This window comes from Perissodus microlepis, chromosome 20 (genome assembly GCF_051167445.1).
Source record: "Perissodus microlepis isolate ML-2025 ecotype Zambia chromosome 20, ASM5116744v1, whole genome shotgun sequence".
Taxonomy (NCBI): domain Eukaryota; kingdom Metazoa; phylum Chordata; class Actinopteri; order Cichliformes; family Cichlidae; genus Perissodus; species Perissodus microlepis.
Genome location: NC_140480.1, coordinates 3,728,788 through 3,752,711, shown reverse-complemented (window position 1 = coordinate 3,752,711; position 23,924 = coordinate 3,728,788). Strand labels below are relative to the sequence as shown.

At 40.7% G+C, this 23,924-nt stretch overlaps 1 protein-coding gene across 2 annotated transcripts in view; it reads right to left on the bottom strand.

Moving 5' to 3' along the window:
- cpne5a (copine Va) overlaps positions 1 to 23,924 on the bottom strand; it is an 87,065-nt gene that overhangs the window by 20,847 nt on the left and 42,294 nt on the right. For both annotated transcript variants that reach the window (XM_084918380.1, XM_084918381.1), the window contains 6 exons: positions 20,420 to 20,523; positions 20,035 to 20,139; positions 17,712 to 17,753; positions 17,425 to 17,500; positions 14,271 to 14,324; positions 13,658 to 13,719 (listed from right to left, as the gene is read on the bottom strand). In XM_084918380.1, coding sequence (XP_084774506.1) covers positions 13,658 to 13,719; positions 14,271 to 14,324; positions 17,425 to 17,500; positions 17,712 to 17,753; positions 20,035 to 20,139; positions 20,420 to 20,523 — 443 coding nt within the window. The remainder of the gene's footprint in view (positions 1 to 13,657; positions 13,720 to 14,270; positions 14,325 to 17,424; positions 17,501 to 17,711; positions 17,754 to 20,034; positions 20,140 to 20,419; positions 20,524 to 23,924) is intronic.

The window sequence follows — 23,924 nt, the reverse complement described above, 5'->3', positions numbered from 1 at the left end:
ACAGTCTCATCAGTATGCTCTGGAAACATAAACTACACCAGTGAACAGACTGCCACAACAGTAAAGATAATTAACAATCCACTGCCACCTCATTAGTGCACCTACACTACCTCTCATTATTTTTAATATTTTGCTTCCAATGAGCCAGACTCTCTCATAATGTTTTTTAAATGGTCGTGAGCCAAAATTCTCAAAGGTTTTTGACAGGATATTGGAATTTTTTCACAAATTTTCAATCCAGTTCTCATACCTGACCATTTTCAGAGGAATGATTTTTTGTCTGTTAAGCCTCTTGACACTGACCTGTGAATATTTCAAGCATTAAAAGGCACCTATCTCAGGTTTGTTATGCGCAGTCTGCCGCAAAAACACATTTTTTTCCCCATTTTATTAGTTAAATCTGTAAAATATACTAACACAGTTAGACATTCATAACATTGTATTTTTGTACCAACGAGGGGATTTCCAAAGAACTATCTCAGCATTGTGCGCAATGCTTCCTTAACAAATATGAGGAAACTGGAAGAGTGGAGGGCAAAAGAAAAAGTTCACGACTAAATAAAGCCTATCAACTGCAGATGAACAGTATCTGAAAGTCATGTACTTAACAACTTTTTAAAAACCCAGCAAAGACCTGTCATGGATTAACTGGCCTTTCAGTTAATCCACCTACTATTCACTGAATCCACATCAGAAATTAGTTCATAGGATATCAAGAAGCCATTATTAAGGAAGGAAATGGCGAGGAAACAACTGCAGTATGCCAAATTACACAAGAACTGGAAATCAATGAATCCAAATTTGAAATACTTGGCTCAAACTGTTCTAAGTCTTTCCCAAGGGGGTCAGGAGAGAGGTAGAACTTTTGGGAAACATTTAAGCCAATGGTGTTGGGGAACATTTCAAAACTGATGGATGTTGAAGGTAAAAAAGCACCATCAGCGCCACTATGTTTTGCTTCACCAGCCATGGTATTAATCCAACACCATCTGGAAAGCATCTGACTGGCAAGAGATTAATTTTTCAGCATCACAATGATCCCAAACACCATACCTGGATAGAAAAACACACAGTGGAACACCAAGTCATGGATTGGCCTCCCCAGAGCCTGGACCTCAACAATATTGTAGCAGTGTATGTTCATCTTCACAGAGAATGGAACAAAAGGCAGCCAACATCCAAATAAGAGCTTTGAATATGCGGACGTCATACCAAATATTTACTTTCAAGCTCTTAGAATTACTGTTTTTTGCCTTATATGCTGCATTTCCATTCTATTGCATATGTTTCAATAAATCGCTGCCCTTTTACTAGCAAAGTATAAATACATAATGCAGTCTAACTGTTATACTGACAGGGGTTTCTTTATTACTTTGTCCATTTATAGCAGTGCTAAGCTAGATTTTAAAAAGCACCTCAGACATTTGTAAATGAATGAGTCATTCTATAGATTTCACTGAATTCGAGCGTAGTACTGTAACAGGATGCCACCACAACAACAAGCCAGTTTATAAAATTTCTTCCTCCTAGATCTTTAACTGAAAGTGGCATTAATGCAAAGTGGAAGCATTTAGGAACCACAGCAACTTAGCTACGAAGTTACAGAGCATGATCGCCACTGTCAATGTGCATAGTGTGTAAAAGTTGCCAACACTTTGCTGACTCAATAGCTGCAGAGTTCCAAACCTCCTGTGGCGTTAACATCAGCAGAAAAACTGTGCTGGGAGCTTTGTGGTATGGGTTTCCAAAGCCGAACAGCTCCAGAAGGTGTAATGTTAGGTAGTCCACTACTTCTCTATATACTGCATATTTAGAAACTTAAAAAACTGCATGGGACATGATTGTAAAGTATTGGGGTTTTCAAGCAATAGCTGTACACTGTGAGAACGACATTCAGCCAGACTTTCAAAAGAGCAACAAGCTAAAAAAAAATTAAAAAGCTAAGTGGGTGAATGTAAAACTGGAAAACAGCAAAGGGGACATAGACCCCATGAATATCCATGAATATACAGCATGTGGCAGTAGAAGAGGCTATCAAAAAGAGTAGCTGCACTAACACTGCTGGAAACTGTCATTACTGTTTCTAGCTGTGCCGATTCCCTGGACAAAACGTACATCTTTGTCATACATAAATTTAAAGAATTCAAAGTGAACTGTTCTGCCTCTGGTGACTGTAAACTCAAACTTCTGTATGATCACAACAAATCACCAGACTGCACAGCCTAGCAGACCAGAAATATCTGAAAGGGTTTAGCATCAGTACATCTTGTTTAGTTATCATGTGAAAGTGCTTTAATGAAGTTTATAGTCCATGACCACATTCTGCCATGACAGACAAACACATGCAGATACACATAAAGAGAACACTATGCTGTTGCAGCTGCTGACAGATAACAAACAGCACTGCATCACAAAAATAACCTTGCAGAAGACTGAGTGTCACAGCTGAGAAACACCTCTCTTTCAAAAGTCAGCAAATAGCAAAGGCCAGTAAATTGTATGTTTCTGTGCAGTGCGATTTTGCAGTCTGACCACAAAGCTAACCTAAATCCAATAAAAAAAAAAACCAGTATCAATTTCTCAGGATATTTTGGGATGAAACTATTAAACCTTAATAAGATCTCAACACAATAGAAGCTCCCCACCAGCCTTTATATGACCAATCTCACTAGAGATTTAATTTAAAAAGAAACATTTCAATATGTGATGAAAATAATATAAATCTTTCATTAGCCTCTCAAAGCAGCATGTGGCTTTTGGACTTTAATTACCTCTATTTGACTATATCTCTGCCACAACTGGAGGTTAATGAAAATTAATGAAAAACCAATTCACTGTGAAACCAGTCAGAGTGCAATGGTGGGTCTTGAAAAGAAATTGCTTTTTCCCCCCTCTGCTTCACATATCATCCAAAATGCACCGTGCTAGTTATCACCTGTTAGAAACGGAACAGCAAAGAGAACACACATGAAAGGAGAGAAATCAATAGCAGCGATCTAAAATATCAAATCTGATATCAGATCTTTTGTATACAGCCTGCTGCTCAGGCTCCTACTCACATTTCTCATCATCTGTCTGAATGACGGTGTTGGCACGCGTTCAAGTAGAATCTTTTGCATCAGTTGAAGAAAACTAATCTCTTTCACTAGGCAAGTACAGATGCCAAATCAAAACTAAGCGATCCACGGGACAAACACAGTATTCTGTGCCTGAATCCACGAACTGCATTTTTTTGTTCTTGCGAACGAGAATACATCAAAACAAAAATGAAGCCAAAACTAAATCTTGCAAGTTTTTTCTAGTGATTAGAAGAAACTTGCATAATGCACAGTAACTTTCCAATGTAATCTTATTCTTTTACGTTTACATATTTGTATTTTTCCATAATATCACAAAACTGTGGTATTTGTTCACAGTAAAAATGTTTTTGTACTAAATGTATGTAGGAAATATACCTTGTTTCTGACTTAGTTCTCACACAGCTAACCTCTTGTTTCTCTAAGCATCTTTATTTTTCACATGCTACGTAATTAAATAAAACAGCATAAAAGTGCACATAATGTAGCTGTCAAACTGTGTACTTCTCATTTCAAATGCTCCCAAACCCCCATTAGCAGTTTGCCAGTGTTTCTCAACACCCATTTAAAGGTTGAGGCTAAATAAGTGAAGTTAATTTTCATAATATGGCTAATGCAAAACATTATGAGACAAATATTTGACAAAATTATATAACTAAATATCATCTAACTTAGTGATGACAAGTATTTGCAGTTGTCTTAAGTTGTTTCCAGTCCTCCAAATTGGCAGTCTCTTCATGTGTATCATGAGGTATCATTTTTCAACGATACAGTTAATCTTTCCCATCATGGATAAGCAACATGGTCGTTGTTTTTCTTTCAGCACTAGTAAGCCTATTCTGATTTATTTTCTTCATCAGTCTGCTATGCAATCTTCTTCAAATCGACAGTCTGTTCAAAGCACCAGTTTTTATGCACCTTTTCTTATTTGATAAATTTTTTACGATTGTGGTAATTTGACAGTCGGGTGGAAAAGTAAATAGATCCTATGGAGATTTGTTTTATGATGGGATATTTTGACATGCAAACCTCTCTTATACTGTGTCTATACATAAAGGATATCCAGGACTGTTCCTGTTGTGTCTGAAAGCAGCACAGCATGGGCAGCAGCGTGTGTCGCATGATTGACAACAGGACCAGAGCGTTTTGCAGAAACCCCAAAGAGCAGACATCAAAGTCTGTGTCAACATTGGGAAATTTAAATATATGGGAGAGCAGAAAAGAAATTAGCCAGGGAAGATGATTTTACAGAAAGACTGCTACTGGAGAACTTCCACGGGGACTTTCCTTGAAGACGTGCAAAAAAATTAATTGTATATGAAGATGAATGGTTAGCTATCAGGGAAATCGCTGGCATCTTTAAATTCTTATTTGTCACGTTTCAGACAAACTTCACCCCCAACCATAGCATGCAAGGCGCTAGACTTCTGAGAAGGAGCAGCACAGTATTAAAGTGTGAAAGGATCTCCATCAGCAGGCAAGAGATTACCCAACCTTCATGATTATCAGTGTGATAAGAATACGATGCACTGCCACTGCCCTGAGAACAAACAGCAGCCTTCTGTCAGAAGCATGACCTAGAGCATGCTCATCATTTTCTCTCACTCAGGGGTGCTGTGCACTGAAAATCTGTCCCCAGGGTCAGACTGTCAACACCATGTTTTACTTCAGTGCTCACAACTTCTCACCAGATATTCTTCCTCTTCCCCAAAATGTAACTAAAGTGGAAGGATTGGGATTTTAACACACTGGAGGTGATCCAGCATCCATCAGAGATGCTGCCTGATGCACTGACAGGACTTCCAATGAGTGTTCCAAATATGGCAGCAGGAACAGTGTATCACTGCACGAGGAGACAGTTTTAAAGGGCAGAACAAGCCAAATTTAGATCAGGTGCAGTTTTTCATTGCATCTTCCACTGAACACAGCACAGCAAAGAAAAATACCTCTTCAATCATTCATTCAACAACAATATTAATAGATTTATTGTAATACTAGTCTCTGCCCTCAAAAGCTACGACTTCATCCTTTAACAGAAGTAACTTCTTGTAGGAGATTTCCATAGATCTTCTGTAGTATCCATGCAAAAAATCTTCCACAGCAAGATGTTTATGGGATTTCTTGCAAAAACTCCCAGTTTCAATTATTTATTTCAGTGGGTTTCAAATATTGCCTTTCTACATCTTAACCAGGTCTTTCAGTGATGCTCAGTTTTTACTTACAATGTCTTTAGGATTCAGCACACTTCACCTTTCAAACGTATGCCTTCACAGTAACTTGGAGCTTTCTTTGCTATAATGCTGAGCACATAGTTTAATCAAGCTGCAAGCTGCCCAGTCCCTAAGCAGCAATCCCAACTTATAACATTTTCATCACCATGCTCCACACTGGTTAAGAGATTCTGCTACTTGGTCTGTGCCAAACATGTTTACTGTCACTGTGACTGAACAGCTCAATCTTTGATTTGCCTGTCCAAAACAAATTATTCAAAGCAAGCTTGGGCTTTCCTTATGTGTCGCCAATTTTCTTTTTGAACAGCAAAGGCTTGTTCCTCACACTTTTCCCATATGTATCAAAATATCTCTGATTATAGTAGTAGTCTAAAAATTACCAGTTCTTGGAAACTGATGTTGTATCAAACTGTACTAAGGCTGTTTTATGGCCCAGTCACATAGGAAGTGACATGCACTGCGCTGAAACTCATTGTTTCTCTGTGACTTGCACAGAGCAATAATGGTTTCCCGCTGCTCTGAGCAAAGTGCAGCATAGGCATAAGGCCGGGGAGCATTCACATGCACCACAATGACGTACATCTGTGCAACCTATAGAAATGCAGACAAGAAGCTGGCATATATATTGTAGTAGGTGTGAAGGCCATGGGCAGCAGCAAAAAGTGACATACTATGAACTCAACACAAAATTTGAGTTATTGGATCAAACTAGTGGTTGGCGCAGAATTTGCTGCTTCCTACGTGAAAGGGCCTTAAAAATAGAATAGCGGCCTTCTTGCAACTAGGAAAATGGTGGTTAACCAGGGATTGCAATGACCTTTTTTTGCATTTGGTGACTGTTTGCAAGTAGGTACAGCAACCAACCAGTTGCCCAGAGGTTAAACATCCAATGTCATCATGCTCTGAGCAACAACTCTCAACTGCAAGGTGAGTGCACAGGTCGCCCATTTCCAATCACGCTCTAACTGCAATCACTCTCAAAAATTTTGACAAAGGTTTGCAAATAATTACCATCTGTGTCAATCAATCTGTGTCAGTCTGCAGCAGTGAGTGGAAATTGACACGAGCAGTGCACTCAGCCAGTTATGCAACTTGTTGTATTATAGGTTTTCAGGTTGTATAGGTTGTATATAGCAAGGTTCCCAGGCACTAATGTGATTTTGCTTGGGTTACCACAACCTGATTTCATGTAATTGACAACTTTTTTTGCCATTTTATCGCTGTCTTGAGAGAAGCATCAGAATCGGTTTAAAGGTAGCAACTGCAGGCAAGTGGTTGCAGAACATTTCAAAAGCAACAAGATTGCAAGTTCACTGCACACAGTTGCAACAATTTTAGTCGTGCATCAGTCTCTAACCACCAAATGTATTTACCTTTCAATAGGTCTTAAAATCTGCACAATTCAGATGTAATACTAAAACAAAGTGCTTTATAATTTGTTGTTTATCAACTCTTTTTTTTTTTTGCTGATGATAAATTCAATAAGTGAAATAATTAATAAACTTAAAAACAAAAATTTGCAATAAATGTTTTAGTGATGGAAACTGTTAAGGAATACACAAGTTCATTTCTGGATCCATGCCATCCTACGCATTAAAAAGTAGTGGTGGTTTGGGCACAACATTATTCATTAAAATGCTAAGTAAGAATTAATGTTGTGTTACACGTGGGATATTGACTTCAATTTATCATTCTCAAATTATTTTTGACAGCTGAGTCTAATGACATCCAGAATACATCTACATACTTTACATCTGCTCTCTACCTCTCAGATGATTTGGCACATAAACAACTTGCTGACAACTTGCAGAGTTTTATTCTGAACAGAAACAAAAAGGGGACAAAAGCCTTGACTTAACATTAGCTCTGACTTAGAGAAGCAGATATGAAACCGAAATACTGAAACTTTCTGAAGCCGGTATTTAAGTGTCGTATTTTAAATAGTTTCTTCGAGACGAATCTTCCAGGAGAATTTAAATACACAAGCACCGCCATTGTTAACAGTATTTCTCAAAGAAATCACTGGGGAGACAACAGAAGGGACAGAGGCAAGTCTTTCATGATGATGTAAAAAACCTCAAGAGAAAAAATAAGTGCACAGATGCTGCAGAGATTTTCCTGCAGAGATCCCATATTTTTTTCAAAGCTGCCACATCTTTTTAAAGAAGAAGCTTTTGTCATCAGCCTTTTTCACAGGCACGATGGGCTCCTAACGTCTCTAAATGGGTTGTAACGAAAAGATGAAGTACCACTCCACATATTGCCTGGGTCACATTAATTAATGGGATCATCTCTTTAACTTCTGTCTGAAAGAGTTTTATGTGAAAATTACCACAGGATGAATCAAAAGCTGTTTCAAGCTTCGAAATAAAACTCAATGTTTTAAAAACGTAATGAAAGCAGCTTCCGTAAAAAGAGATTTAGGTGGATGCAATGCATAGTAGCACCAGATTTCATATCATTCAATAAATCCTCTGTAACAGAAACAAACATGTTCGTGTTCTTGGGTCCAAACACCAGATTTCTTACACAGAGCAAATCAGAGTAAGGTTCCAACTAAAATAAATGCACCAATGGGATTTAAAAGGTCTGTGGGTCATCTACTAGCATTGTGCTAATTTATAAACAAAGATGCAGCCAGTTCTTGCTAATGACAGGCATTCTACCAAGAGCAGCACAAATTAGCAGGTCACAAACCATCAGACCTGATGACAGAGCAAGTAATGTGCCAAGCAAAATAAGTCAGTGTACGCACAAGTGTTGTGCACGTGTTCCTCTCTGGAAACATTGTGGCAGTTCAGATCAATTACCTGCAGCTGGGAAACGCTGAGTTTTGATATATGGGCAGGTTCTGTACGAAATTGCTGTAGAGTGTGGATAAATGTGTGTGGTGTCTGGATAATTCTGAGTGCAAGATTCAGAATGATCGGCTCCATCACCTACCGGGGGTGGGGGGGTCGTGGTTTGGTCCCGCCTTCGCCATTGTGGTTGATGTGGAGGTTGGGACGGGCTTAGGGCGTCTGGAGAATCCCTAGGGACGTTATCCCTGGAGGGCTTAACCCAGGGGTTGTGGTCATAACCTGGTTAGTGGCTCTGGTTGCTCTTAGAGGGTGTTCTCCTTGTGGCTGCGTGCAGCAGGGCTGGGGGAGGGTCTGTGCTGGCGGACGTAGGTTACTGGCCTGGTAGCCTGGCTGCCCCTGAGTGGATCCGGGGCAGGTGTGGGGGCTTGGGGTTCGGGGGTGCTTCGCCTCCGTGCTAGGGCTCTGGCTGGGCCTTGGGGGCTTCGGTCCTTGTTGGTGTGTCGCCGAGATTGTGGGCGGGTGGGTGCATGGGCGCTCAGCCCTGGCGCAGGAGGCCTCTGGCGCATCGGCCTAACTAGGGGGCTCTTCAACTGACAGGGAGTTTGTTCCATCCTTGCAGGAGTCCACTCTGCAGGTGGGGGAGAGTCACAGGAGAGGTGGAGAATAAACTTAACCTGGGTGTCTACTGTCTTGTGCAGTCTGGGAGATGATTGAATGTTAGGGTGGGTACAGTTTCCTCTGCGGTGGGGTCGGGTGGGCTGCCCCGGGTCCTGTGGGGCTGGGCGGTCCTGCTGCCGTAGGCCCCGGTCTGGATGGGCCTGGGCTCCCTTGCCTTGGTGGGTGCCGAAGGACGAGGGTGCCTACTGGGGTCAGCGGGGGAGCTGGCCCCAGGGAGGGGCATCTTGCTCCTCCCTTCTTTTCCTCCCCATCCCGGCTGCCTCCCTCCAACACACCCACCCACACAGGTAGGGCCTTGGGGTGCGGGTGTGTCACCAGGGTGCAGGGGAGGCATTCCCCCCCCGTCCCCTTCTGGCCACCTGTGCCTCAATTTTATTCCACAACTTAGACATCCACATTACTCACACTCTCATAACACATAGGGCCTTGAGGGTGGGCACGTTAACGGCGTCCAGTGAACGGTCTGTGTATTCAACCCCACCTCTGGCGCCGGTGCCCACCTCTCAATTTTAAATCCATGTAGACATTGAGGGTTCTCGGGAGGGGCCGTGCTAACACCTGCTGCTCTCTGGCAGCAGCACCATGCTCTCCCGTGTTTTAAATGCACCTTAGAACAACACGCAGCAACACTACACATGAGCGAGAGGAGGGAGGTTTGGAGTCTTCACACACCCCTGTTCTCTGCTGGCCATCGGGGCGGGGGGGCTGGAAGGAGGTGTTGGAGGTGTAACGTGGAAGCACAAAGGGAAATCAAAAGGAACTACCTAAAAATAGACATTTTAAACCCTTATATGGAAGGTCTTTGGAGTGGTGTCTTTTTCTCTATATTTAGGAACCATAGCAGTCTGACAGAAAGCGTCTCTTTAGTTTGAAAATGGCTTGGGGTTGATAAAGCAGTTTCTAGTATTCCTAACCACTCAAAGTGCTTTTTACACAAGCCACATTCTCCCATTTACAAACACACACACTCTTAAAGCACTTTTATTCTACTGTATTCAAGTTAAGCACTTTATCTAGCACACACACACACACACACACACACACAGATAGATGCATCAGAGCAATTAAGATTCAGCTTCTTGCTCAAGGGCATTTCCACATGCAGACCAGAGACACTGAGGATCAAACTGCTGTCCATATTCACAAGTTCCTGTATATGAAGACAAAATCCAAGAAAAATGGTACACTAAATTCTTTACAGACCATTTTTTAATCTTACTTCAAGACATAAGCATGTTTACTACTAATTATTCAACGCACACTTATAAATAAATGCACACAATTTTAAACAGGTCAGTGCAGTCTCTCTCACAGCTTGGTTTGAGGCCCCTTTTTTTTCTAAATGTCAGTTTAGAAAAAAGGCAGTAGGACAGTGCATGTTCCCCAAGTATCAGCTCTCATATGTAGGTTGCTGTGAACTTGGATAATTGCTTATCTGGTTTGGTGAATCCAAAATGATGATAGGTTGCCCCATCATAAAAATGAGAGAAAAAAACCCCCAGAAGAACTAAAATCTGAGAGTAAATACAGCACAACATAGTTTGATCTATCGTATCAGTACTTCTAACCTCATTGTTTTCCCATTTCCCCTCTTCCTCCATTTTTCTTCGGTTTCTCAAGGACAAATTAGATCAGAGTCGAACAAGTAGAAAAAGGTGAAAACGCTGCTGTTTTGACAGTGAGTGAATGTGTGCTGTGTGTGAGGGTACAGTATGTGTGTCCGTTTGTGGGAGCTGGAGAGAGACCAACGGGACAGATCTGGGACACTCAGCCACCAGCAGCAAAGCAGCAGAAAACTAAAACCAGGGCAGCCACTGATCCACTGAAAAACATTTCCATATGTGACAGGATGTTCGCCCTTAATTAAGCCCTCAGATCTTCTCCATATTCTATCATAATCATTCATATTCATTCACTCCGGAGTTGTGGCTGTGGACACAATCGTTTCCTTCAGGGCCACACTTTGAGCTGTTATGCGAAAAATCAGAAGCACCTCAGTAACCGCACTCAATAACACTGAGGAAAACATGGATGAGTGCTTGTTATGCCATGGGCAGCAACAACAGGATACAAAGTAAAAAGGGGGAGCCAGCGTAATGCATTTTAAAACTACTGTGTTAAATCTCACAGCCCTGACTCATTTCCGTGTATTAGTCACAGCGATGGCTGTCACTGTATAAAGTTTTAACACTCACTATTGACTGTTGTTCTACCAGATTTATGCACGGTGAAAATCAATTTGAATTTAAATGATTTTATGACCTCTTTTCTTTTATTCTTCCTCCATTTGACAGCAAATATCTGAGAGCAAACATCAGAAAAGTCCAAGCAAACCCAGGTGCTCTGCACACACTACATCACTCTAGACCACTATCCCACTGTCATACCCCTGATTCAGTGGTTATACAATACAAGCAAACAGAGGCTGAGGCTCAGCATATCACTATTTGCAGTCAGCAGCACCACTATCTATGACCATGAACACAGAACAGCTGTTTTTCTTGAGCAGATGACTCACTCAAACAGCCAGAGTGCTGGGTCTCCTATAGTTATTGCACAGATGCTAAAGGGTAGCATTAAGCGTTCGTGTTGTGTTTGGCAGGCTGGAGGACATGTTGGTATGCTAACAGTGAGAAATGTGATGGATGGATGGGAAAGACTGGGATGGATGTTAAGTGTTCACATACTGGATTGAGTGGTAAATGATCATATGATAATAATGATTAAGTACTGTGTTATACTGACAATATAGCATCAGTGCTAGCATAAAAATCCTGAAACTGAGCCTACAAATGTCAATACAAGCATCTGCAATATCGTATTGCTGTTTTATTCCCATGAAATGACACCCAAACACAACCATTAATGCATAGTTAAAGCGTGTTAGTGTGGTGAAATCTGTAATTCCATGGCTTTCTAGTTCAGTGGTTACCTGAATGATATTTAAACACTGCAGATTTCACCACCATGCAAGAACAGCTGTGCATGGATGTCACAGTGATATGATACTATGATTATGATTATTATTAGGGCAGTCAGCATTAATCTCATTAAAATGAGGTTAATACGGTGGCCCTGAGAGGCCAAACGGACTGCAACTTCAGAAAACACTTGCAAAAAGAAAAATGCTGCAAAAAGAAAAATGCTGCAAAAACAAAAACACCTGCAAAAAGAACAACACTTGCAAAAAGAAAAATGCTGCAAAAAGAAGCGTTTTTCTTTTTGCAGCATTTTTCTTTTTGCAGCATTTTTCTTTTTGCAGCATTTTTCTTTTTGCAAGTGTTTTTCTTTTTGCAGCATTTTTCTTTTTGCAGGTGTTTTTCTTTTTGCAGCATTTTTCTTTTTGCAGCATATTTGTTTTTGCAAGTGTTTTCTGAAGTTGCAGTCCGTTTGGCCTCTCAGGGCCACCGTAGGTTAACGCCATAACTGCATTAACGCGGCAAATCTCTGCCCATTAACGAGCTAACCGTGCTAACGTGTTGATGCCGTGCAGCCCCACGCACGGGGCGATCACAGGTAACTCGCTAACGGAGATTTGCCACGTTAATGCAGTTATGGCGTTAACCTCCTTCCAAACAGCACAAATTCTATTCAAAGCAAAAAAATAAAGAACTGCCAGGTAATATTCAGAGTATGTTTTTTTTGAAAGAAGGAAGTTATAATTCAAGGGGTTTTTGTAACTTCAAAACAATGAAGGTATGTACTACAAGAAAAGGCTTTTGTGTTTCTGTTCATGGAGTGAAACTATGGAACAGTCTGAATATGGAATTAAAGCAATGTCCAAACATAAAACTGTTCAAAAAGAGTTATAAAAATATGATCTTCTCGAACTATAAAGAAAAGGAAAATATTTAAATTAAGTGAATGTCTCTATTTAAAAGCAAACAAACAAAAAACTCATGATGTGATATTATAGTATATAGTATATCAGAAATCTGTTCACTATTTTTATTACAAATTATATCAGTAAGGAAGCTGACTAAATATTCACTGATAATTTATGGCAAAGGGGTGGGATTAAATAAGTGTTTACTTCTTCCCACTCCCTTTCAACATGTAAATTAATCAGAATGTTTTTGTTTTTTTGTATGTAATTTGTATAGTATTTTTTTTCTCTCTTATTTTCTTTTCTAAATGTACTTGTATATTGTTCACATGTTGAAATAAATTACCAATCAATCAATCAATCAATCAAACCTCATTTTAATGAGATTAACGCTGACAGCGCTAATTATTATATTAACTGCTATATATCTTAGCTAATATTATTTTATCAGTGTGCTTAACACTTAAATGTGTAATAAACTGCAAAATAAGATTTGTTTTTAAACTTGAAATCTCCATCAAATTAAATTTTGGACACATAAAATATTCTGACAGGAATCATTAGTCTTATGTGCTAAAAGTTGCCTGTCTAGGAAATCATAAAAAAATAATCCAAATGATGAATACATTTTCCAAAGCCCCTCTTCACAGCAGTCATTTTGACATGACAAAGTGGGACAGCACAGGTGTCTCTAATGATGTTAATGAAGGTTTTGTTCTATCTGCATGCAAGCCATAATCAATGTAATTAGTCACACCTGTGTTTGAGAACTAAAAGGTCCATTCGACAGATGAACTACTGGACACAATATGTTACTTGTACATGTGTTAAACCCATACTAATAGGGAGTCTGCACAGCCATCATTGTGCACAATTAAATTCAAACAGTGAACTTCCAGTATGCAAATCTAATTTTTAAGTGCAGATGTGCAGTAAATGAAACTATGTGGTCAAAGTTTCTGTGAGCCACTCGTAGAGGTGAAACACAAACAGCGTGAGTACATAAACAAAGCAATGTAACTTGCACACAAATGCATGACTCACCCTCCTCTGATGTAATCCAGGAAGGTGTGCTCTGACTCTACACTGAATGACAACAAGGATACCTGAGAGGGAAAAAAAGGCCCCAAAAGATTAACTCGTCCTTTTTAATTAAACAAAATTTACCGATCTACACATTAACACTGACCTCTCAAAATGACCTATCCATGCAAAATTATTGCGTTGCCGAAGCAGCGCCTTAGAATTACAATCACTGAGCGTCAGTGTGCCTGTGGACTGATGGATGATCAGCTTGATGGATAGCTAGTCACAAATTTTAATTACAGAGTCACAGTATACGCTAAGAGCTGTAGCAAAGCCGCAGCTCATTTATGAACTTCTGTCACTATTCTTCAGTGAAAGGACACAGACACAAGTCTCTTTTATTTAGCTTTACAGACTTGAATAATCATCCCGTTTGAGGTCATGGGAATGTTTTCCCATCTACTTAAATTCACTGTCTGGATCATAAGCTCAGGGACTGGGAATAGAACAAAAACATTTAACAGAGTTCATGCAATCCACTTAGTGAAAACTTCCTGCTGAATACAAAAGAGAAGGCAGGCAGGGGTGTGCGTGCACAAGGAGATTTGCTCTTACAGTATCTCAGACTCACCGTCCCAGAGTTGATGTATCTCTTCTTCTTTATTTTCTTCTTGGCATTCACCACCTGGTATGAAGGCAGAATGGGAACGAAGGATAATGATAATGTAAACTTGCAGCACAATTCTTTTTATCCACCCTTGGGCAAGTAATAAAAACATCTTTGTCCTCCTACTCTATGTCTGTAAGGGTAATGGAGCATAGGGAGTGAATCCAATAACTGTAGCAGGTGAGAATGAGATACCATTGATCATGCCTTCCAGCAAAGTGCAGATAATTCAGAGGGATTTTTATAAGCATAAGCAGTCTACTGTAAATTTTACATGCATGCTGCCAGCTGTGGTGCTTATAACCACATACAGAATGAGTGCAAGTGCAGATGCATACAGCCAGGTCCAAGCTTTTGGATAGTGACACGATTTTTGTGCTTTTGCCTCTATGTACCACCACAGTGGAAGAAAGGAAATGAAGCTCAAAATATTGCTTCAAATTCAAATTTTCTGCGCAGTCCCTCCATTCCCATGCCATCAAAAGTAATTGTACAATTAACTGGTAAATTAAACTGATAAAAGGTATGCAGTTGATTCCAAAATTTGCATTTGGTAATTAGCCTGAGAAAACAAAGGTGAGCCATCAGAGAGAGCAGAAAATATAGGAGTGGCCAAGACAACAATCTGGCTAATTATTAAAAGGAAGGAAAGCGCTGGTGAGTTCAAGCCTGGACAACCATGAAAAATAACTTAAACTGAATGATCTCAGAATTCCTTTCACAACCTCTAGCCAAATCAAGAGCACCTCAACAGGGGTAGGCGTGTCAGAGCCTGCAATCACGACAAGTCTTCATTCATGTAACTACAAAGGGTTTAGCTCAAGCTGCAAACCACATGTGGCACTCAAGAACAGAAAGAGCAGATTACACTTTGCTAGGAAATGTCTTAGAAAATCTTGCCCAGCTCTGGAACAAGAAGTCTCTGGAGACAGATGAAACCAAAATTAACTAAGAGCGCCGAAAAGGAAAGAAGCAGCTTGTGATCTAAAGGAAAACACATCATCTGTCAAACATGGTGGAGGCGGTGTTTTAGCACGGGGATGCATGGCTGCCAGTGGAAGTGGGTCACTAGTGTTTATTGATGATGTGACTGCTGATAAAAGCAGCAGAGACGACAGAGCTGCACTTTCTGCTCAGTTCCAGCCAAATGAAGAAAAACTGACAAGACAGCGCTTCACAGTGCACATGGACAATGACCCGAAACATGCAGTGAAAACAGCTTAAGAGCTCTTAAGCTGTTTTCACTGCATGTTTCGGGCAAAGACATTAAATATTTTTAGATGACCTAGTCTTTCACCTGATTCCATCCCAAGTGAGCATGTTTTTCACTTACTGAACACAAAACTAGCCAAAAAGAAAAAAGGCAGAGCTCCCTTAATAAGCAGCGACTGAGCGAGGCTGACAGAGCATTTCAAGCGAGAAAACCTTGCACTTTTTGATATGCATAGGCTGTAGCCTTCGGTATGTTTATATAGCTGACATTTTGTATTAAATTACTTTGTCCAGCTACATATGCTGTGAAAATAGAGGGACTAATAAAAAAGTCTAATTCCTAAACAGTTGGCTTGCTTTTCTGGTTACCCGGTGTATGGTTAGAGGTTATACGCTGCACTTCAATTAGATATTGGGTGCTTCATTTCAAATCCTGTGTGGTGTTTTACAAGGGCATGAGTGCAACACTGTGCAAAAACCTATAGACTTCACTAAAAGCTAAAAATTGGGAAATACTTGAGTGATATCCAAGGCGAGCAGAGTGATTACAGCCTTCAGTGCATTAAATTAAAGTTACATTTAAGCTTGCAGCCAAAAACAAGGTCAAATATCTGCACTGCTCATTCTAAAGGCCTGCACACAAACACAAAGCATGAGCCTGGAGGAAGCTGTGCAGGATAATAAAGTAAAAGGTATCCCATTCTACCCTCCTTTCGTCTCTCTTCTCTACTCTTCCTTTCTGGTTCTGTACTTTCTAAAAGCACCCCCTGAACTCGTCTTCCAAAAATTATGCCTCACAGCGTTGTGACCATCACTCAGCCGCCAAAACTTCACATGACATCACAAAGGAATCACATTCAGTTACAGCGTCCTGTACTGGCATTAGCCTGCTGTCGTCTAATGTTTACAAGCTTTCTGCACGTCACGTTGAATATACAAAAATATGCAAAGAGCTGAAAAATGTGGCATGTGACATACTGAATTTCTTTATTTCTCCATAATGAGAAGGTGGTGTTATGTCATTTTTGTCCACATCACAAAAGTTTTTTAAGGTCTCTGACCTTACCTGCGTTTTATATATAGAAAGGTTTGGTGAAGGGTAATGGATGCACATCCTTATGCCGTGTCAGCAGTGTAAAAGGGCACCGTCTTTCCTAACCTAACTCATCAGCTTTTCCCTTACTCTCTACCTTTACTGGCCTTATTCTTTTCTTAGAGTGCTTCTATGACTGATTCAGAGGCTAATGTAATATGGCAACTGTTTTAATGAGCAGGGACCTATTCAGACTTTCTGAGTGCGATCCAAAGGAAGGAATAAGTAACATAGTTCTGTCGCATTTCCATTTGTATTCCCACCGCAGAAGCACTCTTCCCCAGTCGATCTATGGCACCACTTAACCTTTGAGAGGCTTAATAGCGGGTAGGGTGAGGACAAACAGGGGAGGCTAGTTGTTAATCTTGAACAGCCACAACTTTGCTCAAACAAGTGAGACTTGTAGAACTTCCTGTCATGAAACAAGACCTTGCTGAGTATAAAGGGCACGCTGATTTGTTCTCAGACTGAGGCAGGTTTCTCACACTAGCATGCACAAACGAAGCTGAGGTTTCTTTTTGTGCCATCAGAATCATTTTTTGGCACAGGTGCTTCCAAGGTTCATTCATTAATAATTCGCACATAGCTTTGGCCGGTCACATTCTGCTCGATGTGCTGAATTTCACTTGAAACTGAGTTTGCCATAGTGGACCAGCACAACTAAACGGCTGCTTCAGAAAGTGATTTGCATTCTACTTGGAAGCAGCTTAAAGCAAACGAGCTCCCATACAGCAGTCAATATTTGCAGCTTTTACATAAAGGTCCGCTGCTCTGAAGGTGATGATGGTATTGGTCGATTTTATCTCCGCTCACCTCATACACATTCAGCTGGTTCTGACCCCGACACAGCTCTTTGAAACTTGTGGTGAATTCACCGATGAAATCATGGCTGGTGGAAAGGAGACAAAAAGCGTCATCACAGCCTTGACTGGTGGAAGATAAAAGCACATAACCATTGATGTGTACTGAAAAAAAAGTAACTATAATTTAGTAGTCAGTAAAGACAGTAAAATAGCGTTGTCTATTAGGGATGAAAAAAAAAACTTTGATAAATTTCTCTTGTGCATGTGTGTGCACACGCTCCTCTGTGTATCAGTTACCTCCCATCTCTGTCCCAGTCATACACCTCCACCTTGATTGTCCTAGGAAGCACATCAAAGAGCAGAAAATGTGTTTGTTTCCTTGTGTGAACATATTAATGCCTTGCGTGAGCTACAAACTTAATATTCTTGAGGAGAAATGTTACAAAGAGCATTTTGAAAGTGACAAACCAAGTTACTTAAGCTCATTAATTGTTAGTGAAAGCTGAATTAAAGCCATCAAAGAGAGCATGCTCTGTGTTTTGCATGCAAAAGACACAAACATCTTTCTGGAGATCTAATGGTGACAACATTTGTTTTCTCTTTGAAGCTATACTGCGTGGCAGCCTGAGTCATGTTAGGTTTTCAAAATTTATTAGCTGATTATTAAGCGCCAGTCTCAGTAATTGCCAACATTTAAGCAAGACTGACAATAATACAAATTCACAGAGCTTATTGGGTTTCTGTCTGCTTAATTTATGTATAAAAAATATGGTGCGGATTAATAAACTAGCATTAAATACTTAAATGAATTGTTTTTGTGTATCTCACAGAGTAAAGAGCTGGGCGACAACACCAACAGTTTAGGTAAAGCATTTTCTCCCCACATGCCTAAGACAGAAAAATAACCTCTTGGGAAATAGCATATTTCGCAAGTTCCCAAAATAAGTCGGTAGGAGAAAACACAAATGAGCAAGCCTGAGAGAATATAGGCAGAATGAGGAAGATGCCTCCTCTTTTCTTCTCAGACTGATGGAAACTAGACTAGTGGCTTGCCACCCCCATCTTCCCATCAGCTGCTGCTGTCAGTCACTTGTCAGAGGATCCAAGAGGCGGATAAGTATCGGAGGGCTACTCTGTTATCCTGACTTGAACTAATTGTGTCTGTACTATTTTTCTCAGCTAACAAATGTCCAAATTGTGTAACGCACAAAGAAAGGAGACTTCCTCTAATGGTCTGTGATGAACTCATCACTTGTCTTCCTCTAAAGCAACCAGACATTCAGAGTCAGAGTTAGAAAACTTTGCAATCTTGACCAGTATGAAAAAAACAAATGATTCTTGACACTCAGGGCCACTTGTGACAGATGATTTGCCTGTGATGAATCAGCATCATTATAATCAGGAGAGTTGGGGGCAGCTCGATCCTCGATTCAATTTCATTTTAGTTTCTGAAACCGGCGTTGTGTTGGAGTGGAAATGGGAGAGATTTCACTTTCTGATCGCTATCGAAGACAAATGATTGCAAGAGATTTATCAGATTCTCATGAGGATGAAAAATGTGACTGCAGAGAGATAGTCAATACATCATTATTAATATATTGTAAATTTTGCTGTATATTTGCAGGAGAAAAGGGAACAAGAATGAAAGACGGTAGTGCAGAAAATACAGCACTGACCACCCTGTCTGTGCATTTTACTGGAGTCCAAAAGAAAAGCCTGTGGGGGAGAAACCAGGCCATTTCTACTTATAGAATTTAAAGAGAAATAAAAGTGTCATGATTTGAAAAGTATTGAATGAAAAGACTGATAAATTGTAACAGCCGTGCAGCAGGTCTCCTGTATAGATCTCGGAAACTGTAGATATTTTAAAAGAAAAGCCAAGAGACCCTAAATGGCTGCAGATTTCTCTGGTCATCAAAATCCTCAAAGGGAATCAGGATACTTTCATGCTTCTGCTCCATCTGTCTGACCCAATTAGCTTCTCCGGGCAGGTGAACAGAGACAGGATTGAAAGCAGTGAACCTTCGCTGACACCCAGTGTAGCGGAGGCCATGGTTTGACATGTTCTTCTACACACTCACACGGCTGTCTGGGTCTAAACATTTTCCTGCTTCTGCACACAAACACACATAGAAGGGCTCCTGTGTTGTTCCAGCCACCTGTCAACATCTTTAGACCGACTCTCCCTCTCCTCTCGCTCTCTTTTTTCGCTCGTGTTATTTTATCTTCCTGCCAAAACTCTTCCTGCTCCTCGGGTATTCTGCAATGCCCTTCACTCTGAAAAGATTCAGATAAGCTAGAAGTTGCCACCAGAGAAACCAATCAGAAACCCTGCAATGCTCTGAAAGGCTCTCTGTGATTGTGGAGAAATCAATAAAGAGCCAGGCAAGGTGGCATGTAGTGCTAGTCAGCCTGTAATAATTGTCTATTTCAGCAGCGGATAGAATAACATTAGAAAATCAATTTGCTCTAAATCTGATAGCCCTGATCCACTTTGTAAGAGCTACACCACATATTAAAACTCTGCACCGCTTTAATTTCTCCTTGAAAAACAAACTGAGTGTGTGGGAATATTTGTTTGTCTTCATGAGACTCACCTGTACATCATCAGTTAACCTACCTGTCATAGTCTCCATTGCAGAGTGCTCTGACAGGGATGGAGAAGGGCTCCCACACAGGGTTCAGTGTGTTCTTCACCACCTCGGTCTTGTGGCAGATAGTGAACCTGGAGATGCAGTTAAAACAAACATCTCTAAAATATAAACAAACACTTAAAAAAAAATCAGTGATTAAATCTTCTCACATTTGAAGCAGAAAACTGCTTTGCCTTGAAACCATGTCTGCATGAATTCATCGGTATGCAGCTGAGTTCAAGGGGTCTCGATCTTATTTCCAATTTTCTCAACCCTGCTTCCCTTCCTCTTGGAGCTTCATGCCCTCCAGCCCGGCTTTGATACGCCAAAACAGAAGACTTACAGAGACGCAAATGCGAAAGACAAACTCACGTGCCATCCTCATTACTTCTGTAGAAGACCATGAAGGGGTCTGACTTTCCAAAGAAGTCCTTTTTATCCAGTTTGTTGGCACAAAATTGCATGGTGGCGTAATCCTACAAACAAAGGAGGAAGGCAGTCAGAGAAATGGAATGACGGAAAAGTACAGGACACTTTAAATCCATGCTACTGGCTGTGTTTGCTTCCCGATGTTTGTGTACACATGCTGTGTGCCAAGACATAAAAGCACTGAAGCACCAACTAAAAGCAAAGTGCTGACTGAATCTTAATAAGAGGACAGCAAATCCAAACAGTGGGCTCTAGTTTCAAAAACCTGCAAATGCATTCATTATCATTTCTTTATTATGCAACACCTGCATAACAATATAGATGGAACACGGGAAATGAAAATACCTTGTGCTGTATAAAATAACAATAAGAGTAACCATACAGAGGCACATAAATGGATCCTAACACCCTGCACACAGAGAGGGGAGGGGCCTGTGTACAAAAGCATGTGGGGGGTGTGAGTGCAGCTAATGATACATTAGAAAGGCTGGTATTATCATAATTATACTCATTTAGGCAGCATTTCAATGTGTACTGCCACATCAAAGACAAAGAGCATGCTCCATAATGTTCTTGATTCCAGTTTGGCTCCCTGTGGTCACTATATAGTACAATAATGAAGCTGCATAATGGGCACACTGGACAGGTAAATGTCCACATCAGAAGAAAAGCTCTGCAAAGTGTTCTCCATCAGCATCTCAATCATCATCTTCACCTGAATGATGTTCAAACCTTCTTAACAGCTTTGTACCCCCCCAAACGTACCACATATGTAAATCGGGGGTCTTATTATCACATCTTAGAGTCTGTTAAAGTTTTATGCCAGAAGACATTGAAGCTTTCAAGGAGCAAAAAGAGGAGCTGTCTTTACCCAGCTGGTCTTCAGGGCTTTTAGGTTTTGAAGTGCCGCTGTTAGATCTAAACCAGCATGGTGCAGGGCAGGGCCTCTATTGATTGCTTTGACCCACATCAGTCGGACACGGTCTGCCACTGACCTGCCTCTCGCTAACCCCCAAAAACATCACTTTTTGCCTTGGACACAGCACTACCACGGAGCTTACTACATAATTCAAAGTTTTCTCCTTAAGAGGGGGATATTATGCTTGTCCTCATTTTCTGCCAGTACAAAAGATGGCATAAAAGAAGAGGATGAAAGGTGGGCGTAGCTACTTTGAGCGCGCGGGTTTCATGCGGCAGATAATCTAACATTTTAAAACCTGGTATGACCAAGATTTTCATAATAGACTTAATTTTCTATTCAGTATGATCTAAAATGATTGAGTGAGTCCATAAACTTAGCAGGAAAGTATTTACAGAGGCTACATCAGAGAGCTGTATGTTCATAGACATCTATAGGACCAGAAGACTCTTTGCAGCCACAGCTATTGCTATTTAGTGACCTTCAGATAGAATGACACTTCACTGGCGTCATATTTCCACACTGGAAGCTATGTACTTTTTTTTAACTGTATATGCAGGACTCCAACCTGCCTATTGTTCAAGGGGCTCGCTAAAAAGAAGAGTGGACTGAATAAGAGTATTCAACAAGGTCCAATGTTAAATAAACAACACTTATTTTGAACTATTTGAAATAACACAGTTACTCCTTTAGAGTCCAAAAGAATGAAATTGTTGCACTGGAACAATTTAAAGAATGAGCTAATCTGATTACACCACAGTTTGAATCCTTTCACTGTGGTGGAAATGTTGAAGCAGGTGAGGAGTAAAGCTATGATTAAAACAGTCAGCGCTGGCAGCTGAATGGGTTGCTATATATCCATTTTCATTTCCTACTGTCATTTTCAGTTATTATCTACCTTTCTATCCAGCCTGCAATATCTTTGCATTTTCTACCTGCAGTGTGTCAAGCTCTCCCGCTGTGGTTTTTTCACAAGAACGTTTAATTTTCCAAGGTGCTGTTTGGTGCGTTAAAACCAACACATCATGTTGGGAGAGTTTGCTTAGGTCAGATATGAAAGCCCTTAAAAAATAGATCCGTAGTATAACTGTCCTGTTTAACCCTGACACAGCTTCTACAATTACACTATCATGGCAGCACAGTGCCCTAAGCCTTCATTAGGCATGGATAACACATACCCACATCGGAGCCTAGCAGTGTTCTCTCATTAAGCGAGGAAAAGGCAGAACATTCATTTCAGCCACTGAGGTTTAGGAGCAGCAGGGGAATAGTGACTTCAGTCTACGTCCTCCTACCCGTTTCTCTGCTCTACTAAGATATCACCGCATGGGGTAAGTGGCAGAGCAATGCACACTGCCACTTACAGAGAGTGGGGTGGGTCTATTCAAAGAGATACAAAGCAATGCACACAGTGCCTGAATTCATGTTACACAAGCTTATGACATCCTTGGGATTGCAGACTGTAGTGAATCACAAAATGAATCATAAGCTTCGCGCATCACTCCATTCATCCGAGCATTCGTCTATTATGACTGTAAGCCTCAGGTGAAGGATTTTTGTCAATGTAAGGATGAGCATTATGTAAGCTCAAAAAGTGAAGAACACTTGCTTGATAAATGAAAAATGTTAGTGTAATCAGGGTTTTAATGTTACCAGAGCTAGTTTAAATTCATTCAAGAGGTTTTGTGTTATTTTATTTCATTTCATTTACTTGATTGCTTTTTCCATATTCATAGGACGTGAGGCTGCTCTGTACAGACTAAAAAGCCTCTCTGTAGAAAACTTGTGGTGTCAAGTTTTATAAACAAAGTCGCCACATTGTGAACAATTGTGAGTCGAACTGATAACCAGGACTGAGGTTTACAGCTTCCATATGTTAAATGTTGTGTGGTTTACTTTTATTTAAATCAGACAGAGCTGGACCGTGTGGAAGATGTGAAGCGAGCCAGCCACTGCTCTGCACTCCTATGTGCCAGAGGCAACGACAGCCAAGAGGAAGCCTTTGATCCATGCAGAGGCTGTTGCTCTGTCTAATGATACCTGGCAAATCCACCACGAAGGTGAGAGCCAACCCAGTTCTCGATTCACAGTCCCTGCAGAACTTTGCCAGTCGATTCTCCCTCTGCTCGTCTCACTTTCCCCAAACAAGAGTTGCAGTGTTTACCTCAGGCGATGCTGCAACTCAGCTGCCTCCATTTATTGGTCACAGGTGGATTATAGAATAAACAACAACCAGATGGATGGTGGCAATCCAGACTGTAAGAATTCACAGGTGTGGTGTTGTGCTGACAGCGCTGTCTTCGGAGTCACGCTTTTAGTACGTCGTTGCTTTCATTTGCCTGTTCTTTTCTCAAGCCTGAGACATTTCTGTTCGGGGTTAAATTCTGTGTATACAGGGCAGGTCTGCGGTGACATGTCTAGTCGGTGTCTCTCTAATGGAGTCTGGGAGAAGGGAAATCATCATTTGTACCAGTAACGATCATTTGCATTTATATTACTGAATCGCCTCTTGAAGAGGTGCTTTGCATA